This window comes from Cygnus olor, chromosome 19 (genome assembly GCF_009769625.2).
Source record: "Cygnus olor isolate bCygOlo1 chromosome 19, bCygOlo1.pri.v2, whole genome shotgun sequence".
Classification (NCBI taxonomy): domain Eukaryota; kingdom Metazoa; phylum Chordata; class Aves; order Anseriformes; family Anatidae; genus Cygnus; species Cygnus olor.
In genome coordinates, this window is record NC_049187.1 from 7,325,181 (window position 1) to 7,348,997 (window position 23,817).

At 43.6% G+C, this 23,817-nt stretch overlaps 2 protein-coding genes across 4 annotated transcripts in view; one reads left to right on the forward strand and one right to left on the reverse strand.

Annotated features, from left to right (window-relative positions):
- Positions 1–1,510: 1,510 nt before the first annotated feature.
- TTF1 (transcription termination factor 1) lies at positions 1,511–21,761 on the reverse strand. 3 transcript variants are annotated; one of them, XM_040531701.1, is made up of 12 exons: positions 10,969–11,070; positions 10,299–10,399; positions 9,246–10,154; positions 7,993–8,237; positions 7,361–7,546; positions 5,769–5,847; positions 5,353–5,483; positions 4,597–4,825; positions 4,191–4,280; positions 3,913–3,978; positions 3,143–3,228; positions 1,511–2,697 (listed from the first exon to the last, which is right to left on the reverse strand). In XM_040531701.1, exons 3-12 carry the CDS (start codon positions 10,058–10,060, stop codon positions 2,519–2,521), a joined length of 2,106 nt encoding a protein of 701 aa, XP_040387635.1. In that variant the 5' UTR covers positions 10,061–10,154; positions 10,299–10,399; positions 10,969–11,070; the 3' UTR covers positions 1,511–2,518. The 3 variants fall into 3 exon arrangements, with proteins under 3 accessions (XP_040387635.1, XP_040387636.1, XP_040387637.1); XM_040531702.1 differs by having other exon boundaries at positions 10,829–11,042; XM_040531703.1 differs by lacking the exons at positions 10,299–10,399; positions 10,969–11,070 and adding an exon at positions 21,751–21,761.
- CFAP77 (cilia and flagella associated protein 77) overlaps positions 11,235–23,817 on the forward strand; it is a 60,861-nt gene continuing 48,278 nt past the window's right edge. Inside the window, exon 1 of the mRNA XM_040531704.1 lies at positions 11,235–11,476. Coding sequence (XP_040387638.1) covers positions 11,351–11,476 — 126 coding nt within the window. The 5' untranslated portion in view covers positions 11,235–11,350. The remainder of the gene's footprint in view (positions 11,477–23,817) is intronic.

The following is a 23,817-nucleotide window of genomic DNA, read 5'->3' on the forward strand; positions in this document are numbered from 1 at the left end:
GCGCCCTTAAAGGGCCAGCAGCGCTGGGGTTGCTGCGGGGAGGGCACGGCTCGGCCTCGCGTCCTGCTCGCCCCCAGCACCCGGGCACGTCGCACATCGCTGCTCCCTGGGTTGCACAAACCCAAGTTCCTCAGAGCTCGGCCCCCAGCCCCGGGGAGGGCCAGGGAAGGTGCTGGCCCCAAAGCCAGGGGCTCCCAGGAGCTGAACAGGGCGGGGGGGCTTTTCTCTTCAGCCTCCCCACGCCGCTCCTTTAGGTCTTCGCAGAAAAGGGTTGGGTAAAGAAGGCACGGCCCTCTTCGGTCTTCAGCTGCTGCCACGGTGAGGCTTCTCAACCCCGAAGCGCAGCTGTGCTGCAGCCACAAGGCCGGTAACCCAACTGTCTCTGTCACCCCCCGCATCAAGAGATGTTTTTTTACCCTACTCAGACCATTAACGCACTAGGAAAACACTGGCGGTTACGTACCTGGTTGAATCACCTGTGGTTTTAGGGTGCTTTTTAGCCCTCAATGCTTTTTAGCAACTCATGGTGCTTTTTAGACTGAGAGGACGCATCACGCTCTTATTTATGCGACAGCCTGAGACAGAGAGCTTTGTCAATGCTATTTTTTTTTTCCATTTCATTCTGGGGAGGGTTTTGTTTGTTTGTTTTTAACCTCTGCCTAGAGTTACTCTGTTTTTAGTAATATTTAAATATGCATTTGAAACTACTCCCTACCCCTCCTATGCTCCTTTGTAAGAGGAACACACACAGAAAACATGCTTGCTTATGCTCTCACGTCCTAGGACTCAGAGAAGGTGCAGTGATCTAGAAACCCTCTCCTCCGCCAAACAATTGTTCGTCCCTGCACACGATGGTTATGAACAACAAATTACCAAAGACGACTGAGGTAAGGAAATGTTTCCTGTCTCTGTTCCCAGTGCCCATGGGGAGGATGGCCACAAGAGTCTCCCCTTTGCGTGGTGGGGAGAGGTCTGCTCTGTTGTTGTTTTTTCCCCCCAAAGCAGCCACTGTAGCGAAGACCCCGAGTTTACAGTTCTTGCCCTGGCTTACTCCCTTATTAAATGCAGCTTCTCTATGAAAGAATGTATCAGCAAAACCCTTCATTTAGAAGCTTCCCGTTAAAAACACAGGTGACAAAATCCATCTTGTCATGGAGGTAGAAGTTTGTTTCCGTTGAGATCTGCTCTGCAAAATCTGCAACTATACAATGTTTTCTGCTCTAACCTGCAAAAAATTCAGAGGATCTCCATCTTCCAGGATACTTAAAAAAAAATAAAGAAAAAACACAAACTGTTTATATTTAAAAACTCAAGTTCTTCAACTTTTAACCTTCAAATTAGGCAAGTCTGGCTGGAAAACTTAACTTTATACAAGTGGCTGATCTCATGTGGCATCCTGCCTGTCCCCCTCAATCACACTGTTTTCTATCTTCAGAGAGACTAAAACCAAACCACAGTTAACACGGAACGTTCTCATGCAACATCCTTGGATGCATCACAGTCAAGAAGAACCTCAAACACAGCCTTTATTTCAAGAGCCTTTTGAATTTCTGCATTTTCAATAACAATTACTAGGGAAGGAAATTCTTACTTATCAAAATGAGCAAAAAGTACTGTCAGAACCAACTCTTTCTAATGCAGCATGTATGAAATATAAACAAGCCGTACAAATACTTTTTACACAGTAAGATTATTTTACATTCAAGTCAATTTATAAATAGTAATTTTAGGCAAATTAATAAAACATCATACAAAGACAGAAGTACAACCTCCATCTTATCCCTCTATTTTCATATTAAAATGTAAAAAACTCTCCTTGGCACAATAAAAAAATATGTATGTGCGCATATATATACACACAGTCTTTTCTCTCTGTATTCCAAATATTAACAAAAACACTTTAAACACATTGTTCTGGTTTGCATGAAATGATAGTACAACGTATGAATATAATGGAGAAAACTCCCTTTTCTCTAAAAGAGTTAATAAAATCTATAACAAAATAAAAATGAATTGCTCTTAAGAATATTGGTCAAAAAAACCCTTAAGGTTGTACTGTTTCAATCAATGCAGATGTCTGAAGTTTTGTTTATATGTTAGTGATTTAACTAACATATTGAAAGTCTACTTCTTCTACTTCAATGTTTAACTAACATTGAAAGTCTTCTTTTAAGGGATTTAATTTTTTTAATTACTGAAAATCAAATTCTTGGACAAAGAGTAAACAGCAGTTTCCAACTCCACAGAAGCCTAAGCAATGGAAAAAAAATATTTTTGAAGCTTTTAGAAAGAAACTTGGTTGCAATTAAAAAAAAAGATTTCTAAAATCAAAGCTAAATTAAGGTAAGAAAAGGTGGCCCAAAAAAAAAAAAGTGTTTACCTCAGTCTTCAATATAAAACAAGAGAAGACGACATGCTTTTCTTTGCTTTTTCCATTACTTCATTACCCATGTACCTGGGGTTGTTGATCTGTGCCCACTTTCAAACAGATCCCTTTCGCAGTTAAATTTGCAGACTCTTAATTGTTTTTCAGGCAGTCATCACTCTCTTCACTGGAATCGAAAACATCACTGAATCGGAAAACCTTTTTCTGTTGATTGTCTGTTGAATCACCAGAACTAAGCTGTTTCCCTTTTCTACTTTCTAACTTTTCTTCAAATTCCGGAAGCTTCTCTTCAAAAAGATAATCGATAATTTCTTTGAAAAAAGAAAAAAAAAGTTGTCTTAACTGGACCTGTAAGGGAACTGGATGCCATGAGGAAGCAGGATCTCACAGGCAGAAATTATTTCATCAATACTAAATACAAAGATCTTACTATTCCATGGTAATCATACTGACTGCGGAGTAGATCAGACGCATAAAAGTACATAAAAAGATACAATGAAAAAGCACAGGCAAAGCTTTTAAAGCCAAGGTACTAAAGAAAAGGGGTTAATAAATACTGCATGAAGATGCAATTGAAAGGAAACTAAGTGTCACAAAACAAAAAAAGCACTTAGGAAAATAAGTATAAAGCCAATGATTTTAGGCAATTTGCTTAGGGAGAAAAACTAAGAAAGAAAACACCAGAAGTAGAATATGTATCCTCTTAGATTCAAACAAAAACATTAAGGAGTAGATAAAAACAGCTGGAGTACTGACCAGAAAAAGTCTTTTTTTGCCAGAAAGGGACATGGGAGACTTTCAGCTTGTAAAATCTGGCTCGAACATAGTCTTTAGGAACACCTCTGAAAACAGAATTCAAAGGATTAGTGGTGCAACAAACTAGTAAAATCTACTTGTAACTGAGTTACCCATTCCTGAGAAGGACACCAGTCAAACAGTATCTTAGTTTTAGGTAGAAAAGACAGATTGTACAACCTAATAAAAACAGCTGTTGAGACAGTAATTCCCCTTAAGGTAAGCACCAAAACCATATCATTACATGTACGTATTATACATTTATTAAAGGAAACAAAGAAAGCTGAAAAAATGTGGAAAAAGAAAAAAAAGCACTACACAGAAAGCATAGCTTTCAGAGTATTGGTAGTTTCACATTCAACATTGATTTTGTTTGGAAGACGACTATAATACTGTATCACGCATTGCAGTACTAATCCCTTTCGCTATTTGTTCATTAACATTTGGAAAAATGCTTTTTCAAAGACTATAGCGCAGATTACGTAACAGTTCTAATACATAGAAAACACTGGGAATACAACAAGGGTTGCCTGAAGTAGTTAAAATAAAATTTCAGTGCTGCTGGGCATGGTTTATCATGTGGTACTGCGCCAGGATATACAGTTGTATGTTATCAAACCAGTGTTTTCTATGGTTGCAGAGACCTAAGAATGTTGATTCCTTTGGGGATTTTTTAAGAGAGTCTGCTTCAACTATCTTTTGTATCCATTTAAAAAAAAAAATGTTTTTACCCAACTATGTCACTGAGTTCTTCCCAGTTTACTTCATCAGCATCCTCCACTTTCATTTCATACAACCTGTGAATGTAACACAGAAGCAGTTTGCAGGCAAAAGTCAAGAAATAATAATGTTCACAGCTTTCCTAGTCAAAAGTTACAGGACATTTTGTCCAGAAAATGCGGTTGCAAACCTGAAGCTGCAGGCATACTGTTCACAACCAGCACGCTTTCATGAACACAGCTCAGAACAGTAAGAGATACCAAAACATTCCAGCAACTCTGAACTGTACCTTTTAATAAGATTGATCTTGGCCTGTAGTCCTCTGGTCCCCCTATATAACTGCTGCCCTTTGGTTATCTTGCTTGTTAAAATCGAAGTCCTTCGAAAACACACAAAAAAGGCTGCTATCATTTCACGAAATCCCAAGCATCGAAAGGAAGCAACTTCAAGATGCCATTGTTACAGCAACGAAGCAGCAGCTATCAGGCTTCATGCCCACAGCACAGAGAAAACTCACCGCAGCTGGCAAGGAGTTACTTATTTATCTCTTACACATATTTGCAATACCTCTTTTGTAGTCTACAACCTATTACCTATCCTGCCAAACAAACATCATGTTACAAACTGTTCTTCAGAAAGAAGTTAAGTACTCTCCCCAACAGATTTCACTCTCTCTATTTAGTATAAAACCTTACCATTTCTGTTTACATTGTCTCCAATACCTAGTTCCCACTTTAGCTTCAATCTCATTCCATGGCAATTTCTGGAAAAGTTTCTCACGTTCAATCAAGAGATTTCTACGTGACTTTTCTGATGATGAAACAGAATTTGCATCTTCCGGCTCCATTCCTTTCATAAACACCTCCTCCACTGCACGCATTAATTTCTGGGTCTCTTCCTTTGACCAAGGACCATAATTAATCGCTAAAATGGAAAAATATTCACAGTTAAGGTATAATTCATCATAAATTACTAGGGGAAAAAAAAAGAGCAAAACCCCAAATGCTTCACTTTGCCTTATTTTTATTTACAGGAACAGTTTCTTACACGCTCCCTGGAAACTCTTCTGCATACCAGATTTGAAAGGAAAATTCACTCTAATAAGAGGAGTTCAGCCTAAATAATAGCACAAGTTCCTAGTTTCTATTTTTTAAGACCTAGCTCTCAAATTCCCCTCACCCTCTCCACAAAAGCTTCTGTTTAGATAGCAGAAACGTCAGTTCCATTTAAGAAAGAATTGCATTAATCCCATGTCCTGTTCTCCAGACCCCACCCTTTTTTTCCTAGTTGGAGACTGTTCTTATCCTTTGTCTGAAATCACAAACAATGGTTTACAAAAAAGGAACCACCACCACCGATCAGTTAAAAAACAAACAAAAAATCACTCCAGCAATTTTTTCCAGAGTTTCTGCAATACACAGAATGAATTGTTTTTCTTAAAAATTACGTACGTGACTTAATTTCAGAGTATTTCATAGCAACTGAGAGGTTAGAACGGGACATCATCTCAGAAATCTTCTTCCAATCATTACCATGGAGAGCATGATACTTCTTTAGTTTTTCTTTTTCTTCTTTGGTATACCTAGTAGAAAAAATAGGCACTGCCTCAGACACAAATTCAAACCCTTGCAATGCCTTAAGAAAGCTGTACTCTTCACAGATGTTTCAATGTTACTCATGACTACAATTTCAATTTATATATTCCAGAGATTTATAAGAACTAGTCAGAAAAATGAATTGCCGGTTAAGTCACAGGAACTAGCACAAACCCAAGAGATTATTTTCATTGTATCCATATTTAATGTACAACTAAACACCAGAGAATTATATTAACCTTCTCTTAAACTCCTTCAAATTATTGGCTTACCTCCCTTTATAATTATTCGAGTCAAACATCTTCCTTGCTCGGTAATATATCAGCCGCCAGGCTCGTGGTATGCCCTCAGCTAGAAAGTAAACAATTCAATTTAAAGATTTTTTTTTTTTACACTGGTGAGGCCGCAAAAAAAAAAAGACATTTTCATGATTGTGTTATAAGTGATAAGATTCTCTCCATTCAAGAGAAAGCACTCTACAACTCAGGAACTGCACAGGAAACAGTCTGGATAGAATCTCCTGAAGACTTTCAAAGATGTAATTTCTACGACCGTGGTAAGATTGTGAACACTGACAGCTGGTAAATAGTTCTGTGTACCTTTGTGCACGAATATCCAAAGCTGAACCTTTGAACTCTGAAGCACAAACCTACAACTCTATAGCTACAGTTTGCACGGACTGGGTGTAGTAGTTGTTTTGTTTGTTTGTTTTAATAACATCCACATTAAGTGCAAGTAATGTACTGAGTGCTCCCGGCAATAAAGAGACGTGAGACTGCCAGCAATGAGGAGGCTGACGACACACTGTGCTTTTGCGTGCAGCGTATTGCAATTAGGAAAAGCAGAGAATGAAGGCAGCCAGTGAAAAGAAAGCAGAGATCTTGGCTGAAGGAAAGACCCTTGAAGTGGGGGAGAATCCACAAACACCTGAGAACACCTAACAATCTTGGCCCACGATGCGCAAGGCTGGTAGCTGCACGCAGCTGGCACAACACCGCTGCGAGTTTCTGCCCGATGTTTCCAGAACCGAAACGACCTCCCCAATGGGAAGAGAAGTCAGCGCCATGCAAATGTGACAATGCAAGTGGAATGACTGAGCATGTAAAATTCAAAAAGGATCAGGTCTGCAGCCTCACTGGACATTAAATAGGTAGCCAAACCCATTACAGGTTGTCATTCACTGTCTTGACTGTAATAATACAGAACCAACACCAAGTGGAGAGCCACTGAGCAGCTTCATCGTAGATGTTACAAGATGAACATATTTCTTGTATGAAGCAAGAAAGTCTTCTAGCCAAGAGAGAGAAGTCTAAGAACTAAAATGAGGAAGGAGGAAGAGACCGTACCTTCTGCAAACAGAATCTTAGTAGCTGAAATTTCATTTGCTCTCCTGGCATTTTGGAAAACTAACTACTTTGGTTAATGACCTAATTCCTTCCAGTTTATGCCATCACTGGGTCTTGAATCTGCCCCCTATTTATGTGCTCTAAGAACAGTTAACAAATTAAAGACAATATTTAATCATGCCTCCCATTAATAAATCACTAAACTTAGTTATAGCCTAGCAAATAATGTACCTTAAGCCATAAAACTCAAATGCAAGTTTAAAATTTCATCATGACCAGCAGCACTTACAGGCTTTTTAATCTCTAACATTTTCATGACCTAGAACAAAAAATAACAGTATACTGTAGAGATTATCAACTACATAACCTCAGCAGCATGTTTCTTTTTTTTTTTTTGCCAGCTTTACCAACATTTGTGCTCTTCAATTAAAAAAAAAAAGATTTGTGAGTATAGATAGTGATATCAGCAGTTTGCGGAATGTAAGATTCATCTATCTGAAAACGGACTTTATGCTTACCAAGTTTTTCACAAAAAAGATGCCGTGCTTTTAGGCGATTGATAGTGTTTTTCTCTTCTGGATACCTCGAAGTAAACAGGAGCTTTTCAGCACTGTCTATTCCAGTAATTGCCATGAACTCTTCAATATTTTTCCGGATTTGATCATTTTCCTTCTGGGAAAATCTGCCAAACTTGATAGGAATACCTAAAATATACAGAAAGTATAATTAAAAAATAATCTTTTATCTTTTGCACATTACATTTCAGGTTTACAGAGATGTTTTAGCAAATGTATAATGGAAGATCAACAAATTCAAAAGGTAAAAAGGCAAATGAAGAGAAACTAAGCAAGAGCTGGGAGCAGGTAACTTAAGCATGTACCCTGGACTATAATTTGACGATGAGGTTGTAGATGCTACTAAACAGAAACCACACTAATTGCAATTAAATATATTACAACAAAAGCCTACTAGAAAAATGCGTGTTTTACATATGCAAGCCTGTCACTAAATAAATTCATGAACTGTTGCTGAATTGAAATTAATTGAGCTCGGATGTGACAAGACACAACAGCAAGCTATTTCCGCCCTGTCTAAACATTAGCACAACTCCACGCTTCTTCCTCACCGCAGCATTCTTTGGGGGTCTCACCTTGTTTTTTAAACTCTTTAAATCTCATCAGATCTCTTCCAGCCATCTTCTTGATTGAATCTTCTGATATTTGCCTCACGTGAGGAATAAACTCCTCCAATTCTTGTTTTGCAGTATCTAAATCGAATAATGAAAATGTGATAGAGTCCAGGGACTCGTCACCATCCTGGCTGACGTCACCAGAAGTTACGGTTTCAGCACACGTATTACTCTGGGCCTCCTTTGACACTGTGGGTTTTGGTGTCCTGATTAAAAGATAATTTTAAAAAGTAAAATAAAATACAAAAACAGAGCTTCAAAACAGGGGTTTTGATCATATCTCTACATGTTGAACATCTACATCTCTACAAGTATGAACATGTTCGTTAATTAAATAACAAGGAATACTTCTCACATCCATGCACCCCAGCCCAGCATAAGCCTTTAAACACACATGAAATTACTGAAATTTCAGTATTTTCACAATATTCAAAGTTTCTGAAGTCTTGAAACCCCCAGCTTTCCCACAGAACTCACACATGGATATGCAGAAGAAACACTGTCCCTTGCTACCAGTGGCAACACAGAACTTTTCCTTCTGTTTCTTATTAGTGCTCTTATTAGCAAGAGCTGAAGAATATTTTTAACATTATTTTTCATTAAATGTCAGCTTTAGTCCACTAAGCTTGCAAATGGATTAACTTCACGTTTTGGTTCTGATGCTACACCACACGATAGCACACCGACTAGTGGAGATATTGGTCTAGGTTTTACGTGGACAGAAATAACGCTTATAACTGAAACACTCAAGCATTTTTTTCAAAAAAACTTCCATTACTCACAGTACTTAAAACTGTGGGTTCTAGACGCTGTAAAAGTACCAAGCGCTATTTACACGAGTATTTGCACAGAACATTAAATTCTTTAGTTGACCTCTCTAGTTTTTTTGGTAAAAATGCACAAGTTCAATATAAAGACCAAACTTAACAACTGGAATCTATTCTCCCTTTCCCCTGCCCCCCCCTTTTTACACATAATTTATTTCCATACCTACATTTTTTAAACAGAAGGAATTTTGTTTATTCTCAATCAATGCAAGTAAACTTTCACTGTACATTCATAAAATAACTAAGCTCTAAAATAGGTCTGTAATATCTTAACATTTAGGTTTTTTAAGTTGTTTTTAAAAATACATACAAAACAAACTGAAAAAGAATCGGGGACTCAAATTATGGGATATAAACAGCAGGGTAGAAAAAAAAGTCTAAACTTACGTTGTGTCAGAGTCTGAAGAGCTTTCATCTGTGATAAAAGCTTTGCTTTTAATCTTTATGGGCCTTGCTGGAGTTCTTTTGGAAGACTGATTAGTCTCTTCAGTAGGTTTTGAAAAATTATCAGGTACGGCTTCACATGCGGCAGGAGAAGCATCACAGTCACCATCTTCATGGCACGGCTTCGACACTGCCACACCTCCCTCTCCTGTGGGCGATGGCAATACCGCATCCTCCTCCTGCCTATTTTGTTCCGGAGATGGCAAAAGTGACTGGTCAACAGGCACAGCTGTGTCCTCTTGTGTATCTTCGGTACTACTGACTCTTCTCTTCTTCTTTTTCTTCTTCTTCTTCTTCGCTGGTTTTTCATTATCACTTTTATCTTGCATTTCTGAGGTAGGCTGCTCACTTACTCCATCCTCCTCTGGATGGGTTTTTTTTCTTTTCTTCTTAGCAGACTTTTTTATATAAACGTAGTCAGCATCATCCTCCTGACAACTGCCAATACAATGCTCATTTACTGAGATGTAAGTTACGTCACTTTGGCCATCTGTATTATATTCATGTTTATGCTTCTTTTTTTTCTTTTTCTTTTTCTTTTGGGGAATATCCATCACGGGTTCAATACTAACTTCAGGTTCCAGGCCTACATGAGAATCATCTAACAAAAACTGTTCCTCCTCCTCCTCCTCTCCTCTTTCTTTCTTCTTCTTCTTCTTCTTCTTTTTCTTTTTATAGACTTCACTGCTCTGTGCTGCTTCATCTTCAAAAAGCTCTGCATCTTGTATAGTTTCTTTCTCATCATCTTCCTGTCTCATATCGCGTTCTTTGCGTTTTTTTCTTTTTCTTCTTGAGAGGCTCCCCAACCTGAAAATCCTCTGCACTCGCTTCTTCTGTCATATTTTTTCTTACCTTAAATAAAATATGAGTTTACTCAAGCACCACAATATATGTACCTTTATATACTATTACGAAGTAAAAAGTTACTAGAGTTACTAGAAAACTACTGTAGAACAATTCAGTATTAACTTCGAAACATATAAGGAAGATACTTGCTTTTCAACACAGCAAATTGTGCAAAGTGACTAGACCAGAACGATGCCTTCTTCATCAAACAGATGTGCATCACAGCTGTATTCAGCCTTAAAACCGCCTTCCTGTAACAACAAAGACACACTTTAATAACTATTAGCATTTAGTTGAGCTGGAATAACTCGCACAGTAATAGGCTGCAGTATTCTACTCTTCCTCCAGCGTTGAAATAGCGACAAATTAAAAATAATAAAGCATTAAACCCATCAGTGCTACAACCAAGCTCCCTTGGCAGAAGCTTCTGAGCACGCCGTGACTCAGCGCTGGCTCTGCCTGTGCTCGAGCAGCTCCACGCCGAGCTCGCACCGATCCTTTAACGGGAATCACCCCTGAAAATCACAGTTACTCAGCGCGGGCGGGAACATTTCAGCACGTTTTTCGGCGCCAGCACGCGCAGGCACCCCAAAAAGCCTCCGCCGGCCCCAGCACGGCCCCGCCACCTCCCCACGGTCCCCAACCCCCCCCCCCACGTTCCCTCCTCGGCGGGGCCTTACCGAGGCCTCGTCCCGCCCCGCTGCGACCCCGCCGCCGCCCTCAGCCTCCCGGGGGGGACACGGGGGCGGGGAAGGTCCCCCGAGGACAACCTCGAGACCGCCTAAAAGCCCCCTAAAGCCCCTCTGAGCCCCTTAAGTACCCCCAGAAGGCCCGCGAGGCCCCTCAGCGCCGCCCGCCGGGCCTCAGCGCCCCACGCGGCCCCACCGCGTCCGCCCCTCAGCGGCGCCCCCCCGGCCCCCGCTCCCCGCCCGCTTCGTTCCCGTTCCCGCCCAGCGGCGGAAGCGTTCCCGGCCGGAGCCGGCCCGGCGCGGACCGCGGCGGTTGCTAGGAGACGGGGCCGCCGCCGCTCCGTTCCCCCCCCCGCCCCTCCCCGATGCCCGCAGCGCGGGCGGCGGCCTCTTTATCATTATTATTATTATTATTATTTTCCGCCTTTTTTTTTTTTTTTTTTGCCTTTGGACGCGCCCTCGGTCCGCGAGCGTCTGGTTATCCGGGAACGGCGGCGGAATTCGTTATCCGGGATGGCGGGAGGCGGCGGGGGGCCCCCGCGGCGGCCGCTGTGCTTGGCTGAGGTGGAGGCGGGCAGCGAGAACGAGAGGCTGGGGGTGGCCCGGGACAGCATGCTGCGCAACCCCCTGATCCTCAAGGTGAGCCCCGGGACCGGGATCCCTCCGGGCCCGGTCCTCCCCCGGACCCCTCACCCGGTCCCGGTTCCCCCCCCCGGTCGTGGTCCCGGTCCCGGTCCCTTCCCCGATCTCCTCCGTTCCCTGGTACCCCCCCAGTCCCGATCCTGATCCCGCCCCCCGCCCTGATCCCGGTCCCGGTCCCGATTCCCACCCCCCCCCCCCCCGCCCCACCCTGGTCCCGGTCCCGCTCCCGGTCCCGGCCCCGGTCCCAGCCCCGTGGAGCGCAGCCCCCAGCCCGGAGCCGCCTCCCCCGGTCAGAGCCGGCTGCAGCACAGCTCCCGGCCCCTGGGTGGCACCAGCCGAAAGGCTTCCGCCGCTCCCGGCGGCACCGGCCCCGCGCTGCTTCCCCCCCCCTCCCCCCCGCCGCCGGGCTGGGGCCGTGTTCTGAGGGCTGGGGGGCTCCGGGGGGGGGGTCCAAGGGGGTCCCGGCCGCTGCCGAGCTTCTGCGGGGCCAGCACCGAGCTGCGCTTTGCCTCTTCTCCTTGGGAGGGCAGCCGCTTCTGCTCAGAAACGCCTGGCGTGGGGGGTTTGGGGGGGCGGTTCTTACCCCCCCCCCCCCCCAGTCGGACAGCGGTGACATTTAGGCTGCTGCTGCCCAGCCTGCGCTGTGGCAGGGAAGGTCTTGAGCTCCCTTCGTTATCCCACCCCCCCCCCGGCGTACCGTCAGGCCTGGAAGGCGGCCGTAAAATAGTGGAATAGCACAGAAAACAGGAGTCCTGCAACGCTCACTATCTGCTCTTCCTCATGAAACTTAAAAACTTAATTTGGAAGCGATGTTAGGAAGGCAAAGAAAACAAGTAGGTTCTGTGCTATAACTCAAAAGGAAGCATCATTTTCAATCCAAAGCTTCTGCTTTGTTTCTTCTCTCTGGATCCTGTGAATTTGACTGGGAGTGACTTTAACTTTGGTTGAAGTGAAATTGGGGCAGGATTTCCTCGCCTAGCTACCTGCCCCAGAAGGGTGTGCCAGACCCAGGTGCGAGCAGGGCAGCCGAACTTTTGTGCGTGCGGTGATGCCCGTGGGGATGGAGGCAGCTCCGCTGGTGGCTGGGAGGGAGAGGAGGCAGCGCAGCACCTTCCCCATCACTCCAAACCATCCCTGCCTTTCTTAGAAAAAGATGCTAGTAAATACATTTTTAGGTGATACATAAATATAAACCAGAAGTGTATGTAATTATATGATAGTTAAGGTAAGTTAAGGCATAATCGCCAGGGCTGATCGTATTTGTCACAATGCATTCACATTCCTGAAGTCGAAGCGTGTATAACCACCAGTCAGCGCCGTAAAATTCCAGGTCTAAGAATTTATAACTGTGGTAATACTGCAAAGAGTGGCTCTTCTTCTGTGGCGCATATAGGGCAGGTAAATTATACGCAGTCGTGAAGATTATGTCAATTTGTGAGAGATCTGTCCACCTGGACTGGAGCGTTCAGCCAAGCACTGGCTGTCCGTAGGGTTCAGTGATGTCTCCTCCCCTTGTTTCCAGCAGTTTGCTCAACCTTAGCTCTAGGGCTTGAGTTCTTGCCCAGCACAACTGCTGCAGAGCACCTCGGCAATGAGATTTCTGAGCAATTGTAAACCGTGGGATGTTTTAAAAAGACTCAAATGGGATTTCAGCTATCTGGCCAGGTGAAATTAAAATTTGACCAAGTTTTGAGGAAAAGTTGTAAAAAATTTTAGCATTCTGAACAACTTCTCTCAGAGCTTCCTTGCAGGAGAGTTTCCTTCACAGTAAGCCAGCTGGTAAGGATGTAAAGAGATCTGTATGCACTTGATGCAATCCTCCCTCGTGCGTGAAGTAACTGGGCTGCTAACCACGACGCTTTTACACTTGGAATCAGCAGCAATTTCACCTCACAGTAAATTACACAAAGCGCGTGTAGCAAATTCTGCTGACCACCTTCCAGCTGCCTTCCCACACCATGTCATGCTGCACTGAATGCTGAAGTTACCCGCGTGTCCCCTGCTGCCAGCAGGTCACAGCGATGGGACGGCAGCTGTGGCAGACGCGCTGGTGGTGGCATGCTCACAGCACCAGCCCTCTGCCATGTCTCCTCTTCGTGCTTCCAGCTGCAGGCCTGGATCCCTTCTTCCTCCAGGGGAGCCCTGGAGACTCGGGATTTTGGAAACAGCTGCCCGAGGGGTTGGCCAGCATGTCCCAACCCTCACGCTGTGCACTGCACCTGAAAACCAAAGATACAAAGATGGTTTAAAGGAGGGGACAAAATCTTTTGAGACAACTGCTGCTTGGACGGGTGCTTCTAATAGTCATGGGAGGGCCTTAAAGAATGCCCAGCTGGCATTAAGGTTCACCAGTCAGCAAATACAGAAGAACCGAAGGCCCAGGAGTGGTGGATGGGATGCTTGCTCCCCAGCCTTCCTCTGAGTAGCATTCAGTCCCTGAAACCCTCAGTGCTCCGAGCAGTGGGCACAGCCAGTGGAAACGTGACAGACCTCCTACTTTGCAGCAGCTAACCACGGCATCCCCATCCTTCTCTCCCGTTCTCTCACACATCCTCCAAACGAGGCTCCACGTGCCCAAATGGAGGCCGTTGCACCGCCGACTGCCCGCGTTTCTGGCTGACCCTCCTGCCTCAGCGCTGCACAGCCCCTCCTCCACCAGGACGTGTCCACACGCAGCAGCTACCTCAGCACAAACACAGCATCTTTTCACATAACGCCTTCTAAGGAATGGACACCGTATTATTCTCTCGTAGAACATAGAGTAGCTTTTAGTTGGTCAAGGAATAAGTTTAGTTTAGCAACATCTGTTTTCTTGCAGCATAAAGCTGAGGAAAGTATTTCATCTAGGAATGCCAGTAAAAATCTGAGCAAAGCACTTTTGGGTTCTTTGTTTTTTCTGGTAAAAGCCTTAGCAAAGCACTTTTTCTCAGTAAAAACTTACTGAAAACTACTCTGTGGTACAAAAATAATTCAGCCCTGGGCACGAAACAAGACTTCACCACGCTTAACACCCAGCAGCCCATAATTAACCTCGACAGGGCTGCCAAAGTCATTGCGTCGCCAGCCTGTAACAGCCCATACCCCCGGTACGTGGAGGTAAATGTGAAATCAGAGCTGCAGGACCAGCTATCAAAGCATGCTCTTATCTGCTCAGGTGTGTCCAGGGGGCATGCAGGAAGCAGGGGCTGGGAGCTGCTCTCCATGATACAGCTTCAGAGCTGAGTAACACCCAGCTTGCATTCAGAAGCCCAAACTGAGCCTCAGAAGAAGAAAAAGAAGAGCTGTTTCAGAACCAGCAGTTCCAAGGAGGAGGAAAGGGGCTTTGGGTGCTAAAAAAGGCTGGCGCCTGTGAAAAAGGCCAGGCTGTGGCCGGGAGGGCTCAGTCCCAGTCATCCGCGCTGCAAGAGGACCAGATTAACAAACAGAACTTTACAGAACTACTAGAATGCAAAATATTTGTTTTAAAAGCGTGTTATTTACATAACAACTGCTGCCGGGCTCTTTTTATAGGTCTAAATGCCAGACCATTTAGAGTTCGTTTTCCTAAGCTTTTCTCTTCAACCCTAAGGGATGGAAATTGGGTACCAAGTAAAGGCAGAAATCACTCACCAGATTTTACCTTTTCCTTTAATGCCCATTGAACCTTATCACGAACTATTTGTCAGCCATCGGACTTGTTACAGAGCAAGGCACTGCTGAGAGTTGTTGCAAACTGATTTTGTTTTCTGGAGACATTCATAGGTAGAAAGGACAGCTAAGAAAAGGAACTGGTGGCATTTTATCAAACTAAAATTGTGTCACGCCATGAAAAAAAAGCGCTACTGATGTGAGAGACAACCATGGACAGGTGCGTGGTATGAAAAAGGATATTTACTTCAAGCTGCCAACTGCCACTATCAAAAACATCTCTTGCAACAGTAATTATTGAAAGGACAGGTTTTCCATCACTCTGGAGCTGAAGTTTTTATTAATAGACCTGCATTGTGGCAGTAACAGGGCTTTTATGTGCCTGAATGTTGTGCTCAATCTTTGAGCCTTTAACCTTCACCTTACTCTGTTTTTTTTTAAACCTTCTCTCCCAGTCCATGCATCTTCTTAAGCTCTCCCCACACAGGCATATGATGAGCCAAGGTGAACCTGCGCTGATGTTCCTAACTCATCAAGCCCCGTCTCAGGGCAGAGCCAGGATGCGCCACTCACCTTTGTAATCCTCATCCCCCTTTGCGCAAGGACGGCTAACCTGCGCAGGAAAAGAAGTTGATAAAATGAAGGCTTCCCTAAAAATACACCCACGGCTGGATGCTCGGAGCTGTGAGAGCTGGCAGAAACCGTGCAGGTACAGTGTCTGCGGGTGGGACTGATAGAGAGCAAAATCATTCCCTCTCCCCAGAAACACTAAGAGAGCGCAGGTCCCCATGGCCTCCTCTGTCCCCACGGCGTACCCCTGCTCTGCCCGCCTGATCCGGGGCTTCAGCCGGCAGCCGAGACCTCGCAGCTGCAGCAGTGCTGGCCGAGAGCAGCCAGAGAGAGCCTCAGACGTGGCAAACACCGACAGCATCACCGCCCAGCAAAGCAGCTTCTGCAGGCGTTCAGAGAACTTCTCTCAGGTGTTGGCTTTGTCGATTTAAATAACCATTCTCTTTCCTAATGCTTGCTCTCAGCTGTTTGGACTCGATGCATCTATTTGAAACTTGGTCAGGAACCAAATTTTAATTTGCCTGTCTCAGGTGAATAACCCCTGCAACAGGGAGGAGAGTAGCCACAAGTGCTGGGAGCTGTGTTTGGAATAGGGCTGTCTTTTATTCGCTGTTAATTATACTATTTACCTCAAATCACTACATGTGCTGAGCATTCTGCCTTCTGTGCTTGCTGCTCAGGGACACTGAGGATTAATTAGTGTTTATGCAGCGTTTTGTGTGCTTATTATTATTATTATACCACTAGTACTATTATATTTTTGCAATCTAAGGCAAGTATTGTGCTTTTAAAATGTATTCTGAAACGTCTACCCAGTACAGCTCAATAATTCATTAGAGAAATAAACTAATGAAGGGCTGGTTAGTCAAATAATCATTAGATTTGGTTCTGAGCTTTGTTTTGCCAATGCTCCGACTTCTAAGGGTTTTCTTCTCAGCATGAACTCATTTAAGATTTTAAATGAATTATTTGGTACACTAAAAATTAAACTCCTCGTGAGCTTTAGTACCCTCCCACATCTTGCACAGAAACCGCTGGAATAAATAAGGCATTTCCAAGCGGCAAGTAAACATTCTGCAGGAGTGAAAATAGTGGATTTTTTTGCTGATTATTTGAAGACGGGATTTAGGCTGCAAAGTGACGGCGCTGATTCAGCGGACAGAGGGGCGGCAGCAGCAGCACCGGGCGTTCAGAGCTGCTCGCCCCAAAGACAGGCATGCAGGATGCAAAGCAAGCAAAAGGGCATTTTGATCCTCTACGTGAACAAAACAATGCAAATTGGTGAGATTAATAGGCCCCAAAAACATTACAAGGTGAATGCCTTTTATGTTTGTGAAAATCTTCTATGTTTATCCATCCAATACAATGGAAATAAAGCTTCAAAGGGCCTTTGATTTAAAAGTGCATTATTGAAGTCAGCCAGCACGATAATAACCGTTAGACCAAATTGTTCCATTATGACCCTAACAGCAGAGAAAATTTGTACAGCTCCTTATGTGAGTTGTTGGTGATATAAAATCAGAAATTAAGCTAAAGGAAGAAAGAATGTAGGCAGAAAAAGAAAAAAATGAAATGACAAAAAAGGTCACAAATGTGTCCACGTACAAAATGAGGCCGCCTTACTCACAGAGCAACAAGAGGTGCGTCAGCTGTAAGATTTTGTGATGAACCTAGAACTCAGACTCTACTGTCTGAGAGATTTAAGAAACTCTGGGGGAGAGCCAACGCCACTTTATGGTGCTGGCCCCGAACCATGTAAAGCCAAAAGATGATTTTCAGGCTAATTCAAATCCAAGACACCATGCAAAATGTCGGGGACATTTGAGTCGCTGTCAAACAGAGGGGAAATGTTTGTAATAATCCCCAAGGCTCAAACGACACGCATCTCTCAGTTCTTTTCGGAGGTTATTCCATTCTGCCGTTTCAACCAAAAACCTGATAACGCGCCCTTATTCACAAGCTGTTCTCCAGAGACACTGAACCCACCAGGCTGAGAACAGCACCGCAGACCCTGCTGAAACTTTTAAGAGCACAGGAACATCTCTGCCTTATTTCCTTCCCAGCCCACCAACAATAAATATCCTTCCTTTTCTGGAAGAGGCACAAGGAAATGTCCCGAGCATACAGAAGCTGGAAGAGGCTCAGGAGGGACTCTGCTGGACAGGGGGACATTGGGCAGGCTTCGGGTGGGCAAGTGCCCAAAGGAAAGGCAAAAGCTTCTTCATTTTTAAACCTTTGCTAAAATCATTTTCCCCTCTTTTTAAGTGCTGCATGGCAGAATGTAGAGCAAACAAAGCACGTTCCCAGCGATCACAGGGACCAACGTTTTCTGCTCCACATTTGCAAGTTTTTAGCCACACTTTCCCCAAGGGCAGATTGCTTTCCACGCAAATTCTTAGAGATGCTCTTATGCTTAATTATTGAATTGGAGAAGCCTTTGTCATCTTGCAGAGATTGTTTTGTTCTTGCTTGTTGCTCACATTGTCCAATTAGACAGAACCTGAATTTCTAAGGACATTTTCTTTTTTAACCATTTGTACTTAAAATAAATTAGAGTGTAACTTTTCAACTTGCCTGTATTTGAAGTGACATAGACAAGTGAAAGTGGGGCCCTATTACTAGGCTTCCTACAACAGCTTTTAAGAAAATTTCAATATCGGGGAAATCGCTGCAGTTTGATTTTTTTTTTTAAATCAGTGTGCTGATATGTGCGTAAAAAAAGATAGTGTAATACCCCAGCTAGAAAAAAAAAAAAGAAAAGGAAAAGCAAACACAGCGAGCCTTGTACTACTTAGTGAAGAGCAAACTAGCCTGAAAAATAAAGATCATTTTCATCACAAGCTTCGGGCTTCTTGCCCAGGTAGAGGAGACCCTTTGTGTGCAGCGTGCTTTTTAACTTCACAACGCCCTTTACATTTGCTCCCTCAGATCACCTTCGTGGCTGCCGCATGTCCCCCGCGGTGGTTCCCAGGAGACACCGATCAGCTGGTCAGGAGGCGACTGTAATGACAATAATTACCATGTATTACGGTATGTTAAAGCGCTAATACATGCTGAAATGCAAGTTTCCCCGCACGCCCACACCGGCACCGCCGCATCCATCACCGGGCTCTGCCCCTCTCCTCTTCCCGCTCCGCGCGGTGCCACCACGAGGGGCTGCCTTGCTCCCTCTGCCTCCATAATCAGGGAGATAAAATTGTTATCAGATTAGCCCCAGCAATGAAAAGCACAGTCCCAGATCACACTCGCAGTTAGTTAGCATTTAGATAGGCTGGGACAGGGGTCTGTACAATAGGCATCAAAGCTGAACTCTTGGTGCAGCAAGAGGGATTAATTTCTTTAACCAACATGCCTGATCTGGCCTATCTCATTACCCTGCCTTGTCAGTGTCGATGTTAGATTTGATTGAAGATTATACCATTTAGGCCTTTCCCCTGTTTTCCACAGAAATCAGGCCTATTGAATTGCACATTCTTCCATGGGCCCCTGTCAATACTCAGTGGCCTGAGCCTCTAATTCTGCTTCATTTAAACTTCATCAACTTTTCCAATCAAGTGGAAGGATCTGAAATAGGCTCCGTAAGCAGAAAGGCCCTTTTTCCTTTTGTCAGATAATTTATTCTGTTTTCTCCTTCTCTCCCCCTCACTTCCCCACCTCTTTCTCTTTTTCTTCTTTTCGCTCCCTTTCCCTGATGCTGAAAATGAGATTACAGTATTTAAATGACTATGATAATCAATCGGGGGACCTTGAGCCGAGATTGAGGTTAATTTTTCTTAGCAGAACAAAGAAGCGTGATGCCATCGGGGATTTGAAGGTGCAATCTGTGTTTCATGCCTGTATTCCTCCTTCCCAGTCCGAAACTGCAGTTTTAGTAGTCTTTTCTTGTTACTAACTAGGCGGTTGTTGTGATTTTTAACAGAGGCAACCCCTAGGAGAGGAGAAATGTAATTTTGGGCTGATAAATAGCTAACGGCCTTCAATCAACAATTTTAATAGGAAAAAAAATCGCTTGCATGATGTGACTGCAGATCTAATGAAAATGCTATCATTACCTTCTTTATTTTTAAATATAATAGGAATAATTCTCAGCAATGCTGTAAGTAGCCCTCCCAGCCCGCACAGTCGAGTTGTGAACTTTGAACCGAACGCCCCTTTCATTCAGCCGCCCTTTCTGCTTAGCAGCTTTCTTGGTTGCCTTGAAAAAGTCAAGACTTTTGCCATGATTTTACTAATCAGAAACAGAATCGCTTATGTTCCTCTTAAAACTTGCATTGAAATGGCTTGTTAAGTCTTCAGACAGTGTATTTTTCCCTGTAACACAGCAGCATTCACTCACCTGGATCTTTCCCTTACCCTTCTTAGGAAAAGAGAATGAAAAAAATATGTATTTCTTTGCTTCCCTCCTAGCTGTCTTGTCAGTGCTGTTTTACATGCTGCCACCCAATGTTATCTTTTATTTGTGTCAGGAGAGAGGATTTGACAAGTTCAGTATACAATGTTCATTTGGCAAGGCAAATTTTTCATACCAATTTTGAGTAGAAAATGAAACCATCCTTCAATAGAATGAGCAACATCATTTTTAGACAGACTTATTATGAGAAGAAGAATTGCAAAACTTTATTTCCCTGCATGATTCCCCAAAAAAAAACCCTGGAAATGAGACATTTAAACAAAAAAATAAATACATGTATGAATGTTTGAGGCCATCAGTTTGTTTTAGAAATAAAAAATAACCACCAGCTGCTGTCAGGTAGCTGTGGCCTCCTTTTTGTTAATCAGATGCTGCTGAAATTGGTTGCATCATAATGTAGCTTTGTTTCAAATCTCTTAAGCTGTCAGAAGATTGGGAAAGGCAGACCGACTTTAGAAGTTTGTCAGCGTTCACCAAGCAAAACAGTCATTAGTCTACAGCAGCGTAGGCTGAGATTTTCAAAGACGCCCAGGGCCTGAGCAGGCTAGGGGGCTACATCTTGCTGAATTTCAAAGGGAGCTGGGTGCTTCGCCTCCCTCGAGAATCCCCATTGTAACTTCTGGTCATACTAAAAACTCTGAACAATCCAGTTAACGGAAAAATCTTGTTATAAATTCTGTTGTCTCTGTTTCCTGCTCTCTCTTGACTGTGCATCCTGTGTGTGTTGCAAGTTACACAGCCTCCCTAGGAAGAGGCTCTTCCTTTTCTGTGGTTCTGTTCAGCCCCACCACGATGGGCTCCTGCTCCCTGACAAGGACTCCTTGGTGCAACTGCATAGCCAGGACCCCCGAAAGTTAAATAAGTATATGTTAAGGAAGGCCATGTGTTAAAAAATTAAAAAAAAAAAAAAAAAAAAGATTGTAAAACCTTCAGAAGGTGATTGAGTTCATTTTAGCACCCAGGATCCCTGCAAGGTTAAGAGGTGCAGCATAAGCTGTACAGGGCTGTATGTTTGCTGTGTTCTGCAAGTCCACAGGAAACCACAGCCCACAACGGGGTCGGGATGCTCTTCGGTGCCCCATCTCTGGCCCTCTGTGAATTTTACCCACAGCAAAAGCAGCAGCACCTCCAACATGCCTGTTCAACCCCACAGACTTTAAGAAGCTCTGTGTCTTGGGGCAGTGGTTTGCTGTGACAGTCTCTCTTTAAGCAAATGTTGGCTCACCACGGGGAAATTAAAACTCCATTAGATGTTGCCACATTGTAGAGCAGACCCCATTACAGCAGTCGCGTTGCAATTAATTGGTTTCTTCTGATACTACTTAACTCCGGGAAGGCACGGATAGAGGGGAAGGACAAGGCTGATATAAACAATAATTTCCTAAAATGATATAATCTAAATAAACTAATGAAGTGATTACATAAGTTATTAATCTAAACATAAAGAAGAGTCAAAAGAAAATATTGGATATATAACAATTTAGAAAATATGGTAGACTTAATACCACTCTGGTTAGAGTCATCATGAGGCAATCAATGTTTGTGCTTGGAGATGGAGGATGGTTTAACAGATTAATTACATTTCTTGAAAAAAAAAAAAAAAACCAACACCAAAGCATCCCATCTTCTGCTTTTGTTTGCTCCGTTGTTCATGCTGCTTAACTTTTCAACACACAGATAGAAAGGGTTCTGCATACACAGCACTGCAGGTTTATGGGGTGGGTTTTTAATTAAGGTTACTGTTGGAGTAGGAAATGTAGAGCTAAGTGATCACAGAAAGTGACTCCCTTACATACAGATAGAATAATTAGTAATTTGGAGCTATTGTGGCCCAGGAAGGGCCCACCATGCAGGCAGTCGCTCTGCAGCAGGGAGCTGCACACTCAGGCACCCACTGCACCAGCACCTTGGGTGCTGTGGGGCTCCTTAGAGCCATGCAGTATCCCTCACCCTGCTGCCCTGCTCCCATGCAGCTCTTCTGTGCAAAGCTCATCTGCTCACATTATGAGGGAGAGACAGTATTTGGCTTCTGGAGAATAAATAACTAGGCCTTATAAGTCATTAAAAATGTATTATAAGAAAAATACAGCGAAGCTGTAAATAGAAAACAAAGCAACTTGTACGTAAACTTTTACAAGGACTGTTACTCAGACTATCGTCACTGTCTGGTTTTAAGTGAGTTTAACATCCGTGATCTCCAGACTGATATCCCTTGAAACTTTGGTTCTCCAGAATGGGCACTGGCAGCACATTGGCCTCGGGAAGCCTCCCCCCAGTTTTGACGAGGAACATTTAGTGACAGCAGCTCCGCTCTGCGACCTGCTCAGCCTGTCTTCAGAGCCTACGACAGCGAGTGGAGATGAGCTGAGATGGGTACAGAGGGGCTGATCAGCCCCAAACTCAAACCTTTTTTTTTTTTTTCCATTTTTAAAAGTGGAAATGTTTTACTTATTTCAGATTCACTTACAAAACTGCATTGGTGACAGTCTGACACATTGCAGTTACTTCTCTAAGAGTTATCAGCTCTCCTTGCAAACCTCCACAGGTACAGATCTTGACTTAATATGAAATGAACTCCGCGTAGCAGCACATTAATCATTCAGTGATACATCAGTAGTCTTTTTCATTACTTAAACAGTAGTCGATGGAGGTAAAGTCAAGTTTACCTCATCATTTTTAAACCTTCCTTGAGGAGTATGCCTACTTTTTCAAACAGTATCTCCGCATTCTTCTTAATGCTCCAACTGAAGTCAAGACAATCTTGATTTCAGGGGGAGACAAACCGTACTTTGTGTTTTCAGACTTGAAGGTTAAAAGTTTTTGTCCTCTTCTGATGTACCTTGGCACCCAGCAACAAAGAGGATAGCTCAGACTTTCAGGCAATTTCAGCTGTCTGATATTATAACTGAAAAATTAAATACTAGCTGTGGTCCTAACATATGGACACTGAAAAGTCCACGGCAGAGTACCTGGAGTGCTTAAACTCCCGCAAGTAGCTAATAAGTCGCTCCAAGGGAAAGACTGGGTTGCCTTTGCTCAACAGTGATGAACAATTAGAGATCACAGCACACAGGTGTGCTGAAGTGTCCCTATTTACATATTCAGGTCAGGGAAAGTAGGCCACAGATATAGATAGCGAATCCTAATAGTCTTAATTGTGGGGTCTTGGTAAGGGGGAGGTTTTGTGCAAGTTATGTTTTAAGAAATGGGATGTTTCCATCACTACTCTGCTGGATGCAAAAGAAAAGAAGCTGCTTCAGTCTGGTACAGAGGAAGAACGATTTGTTTGCAAGAGAAAGAAACAGTCAGGGGCTGGAGGGCAATTTTTAGATTATCCACAGGGTTGGGGTACTTAGGACCTGGGGTCATGCTGTCCTGTTCGTTTCCATTAACGTGACCCTGAATACCCTACAACAGTATGGGAGATCTCCACTTGCATCTAATTCTCAATCAAAACCGTAGTACTCAAAGTAGTTTCAAAATAAGCCTCTGCGCTGCCGTTGGGGTCATTGTGCCCAACTCCAGCAGCAGGGCACGTGCCGCAGGGCTGTGAGGGAGAGCAAATTTGCTCTTCTGCATGGGCACATGTTCTGCTCTGCCCTGCCAGGTACAGAAACCGCTGGCTGTATACACTGGCTGGGTTTTTTTCTAGTAGAACACACCAATGGGTCTTGCTTCTACAAAAACATGAAATTCAGCAAGCAATGGTTGGAAAAAGCAATTCGCTTTT

Bases quoted from the DNA above. Each gene is read 5' to 3' on its own strand.
- TTF1 (XM_040531703.1), bottom strand. From the start codon at position 10,060: ATGAGACAGGAAGATGATGAGAAAGAAACTATACAAGATGCAGAGCTT. The intron at 5,848-7,360 runs GTAAGCATAAAG...TTTACTTTCTAG, and splicing joins TCTTTTTTGTGAAAAACTTG to CTGAGGGCATACCACGAGCC. The intron at 3,229-3,912 runs GTAAAAACATTT...TTCTGTTTTCAG, and splicing joins GAACTCAGTGACATAGTTGG to AGGTGTTCCTAAAGACTATG.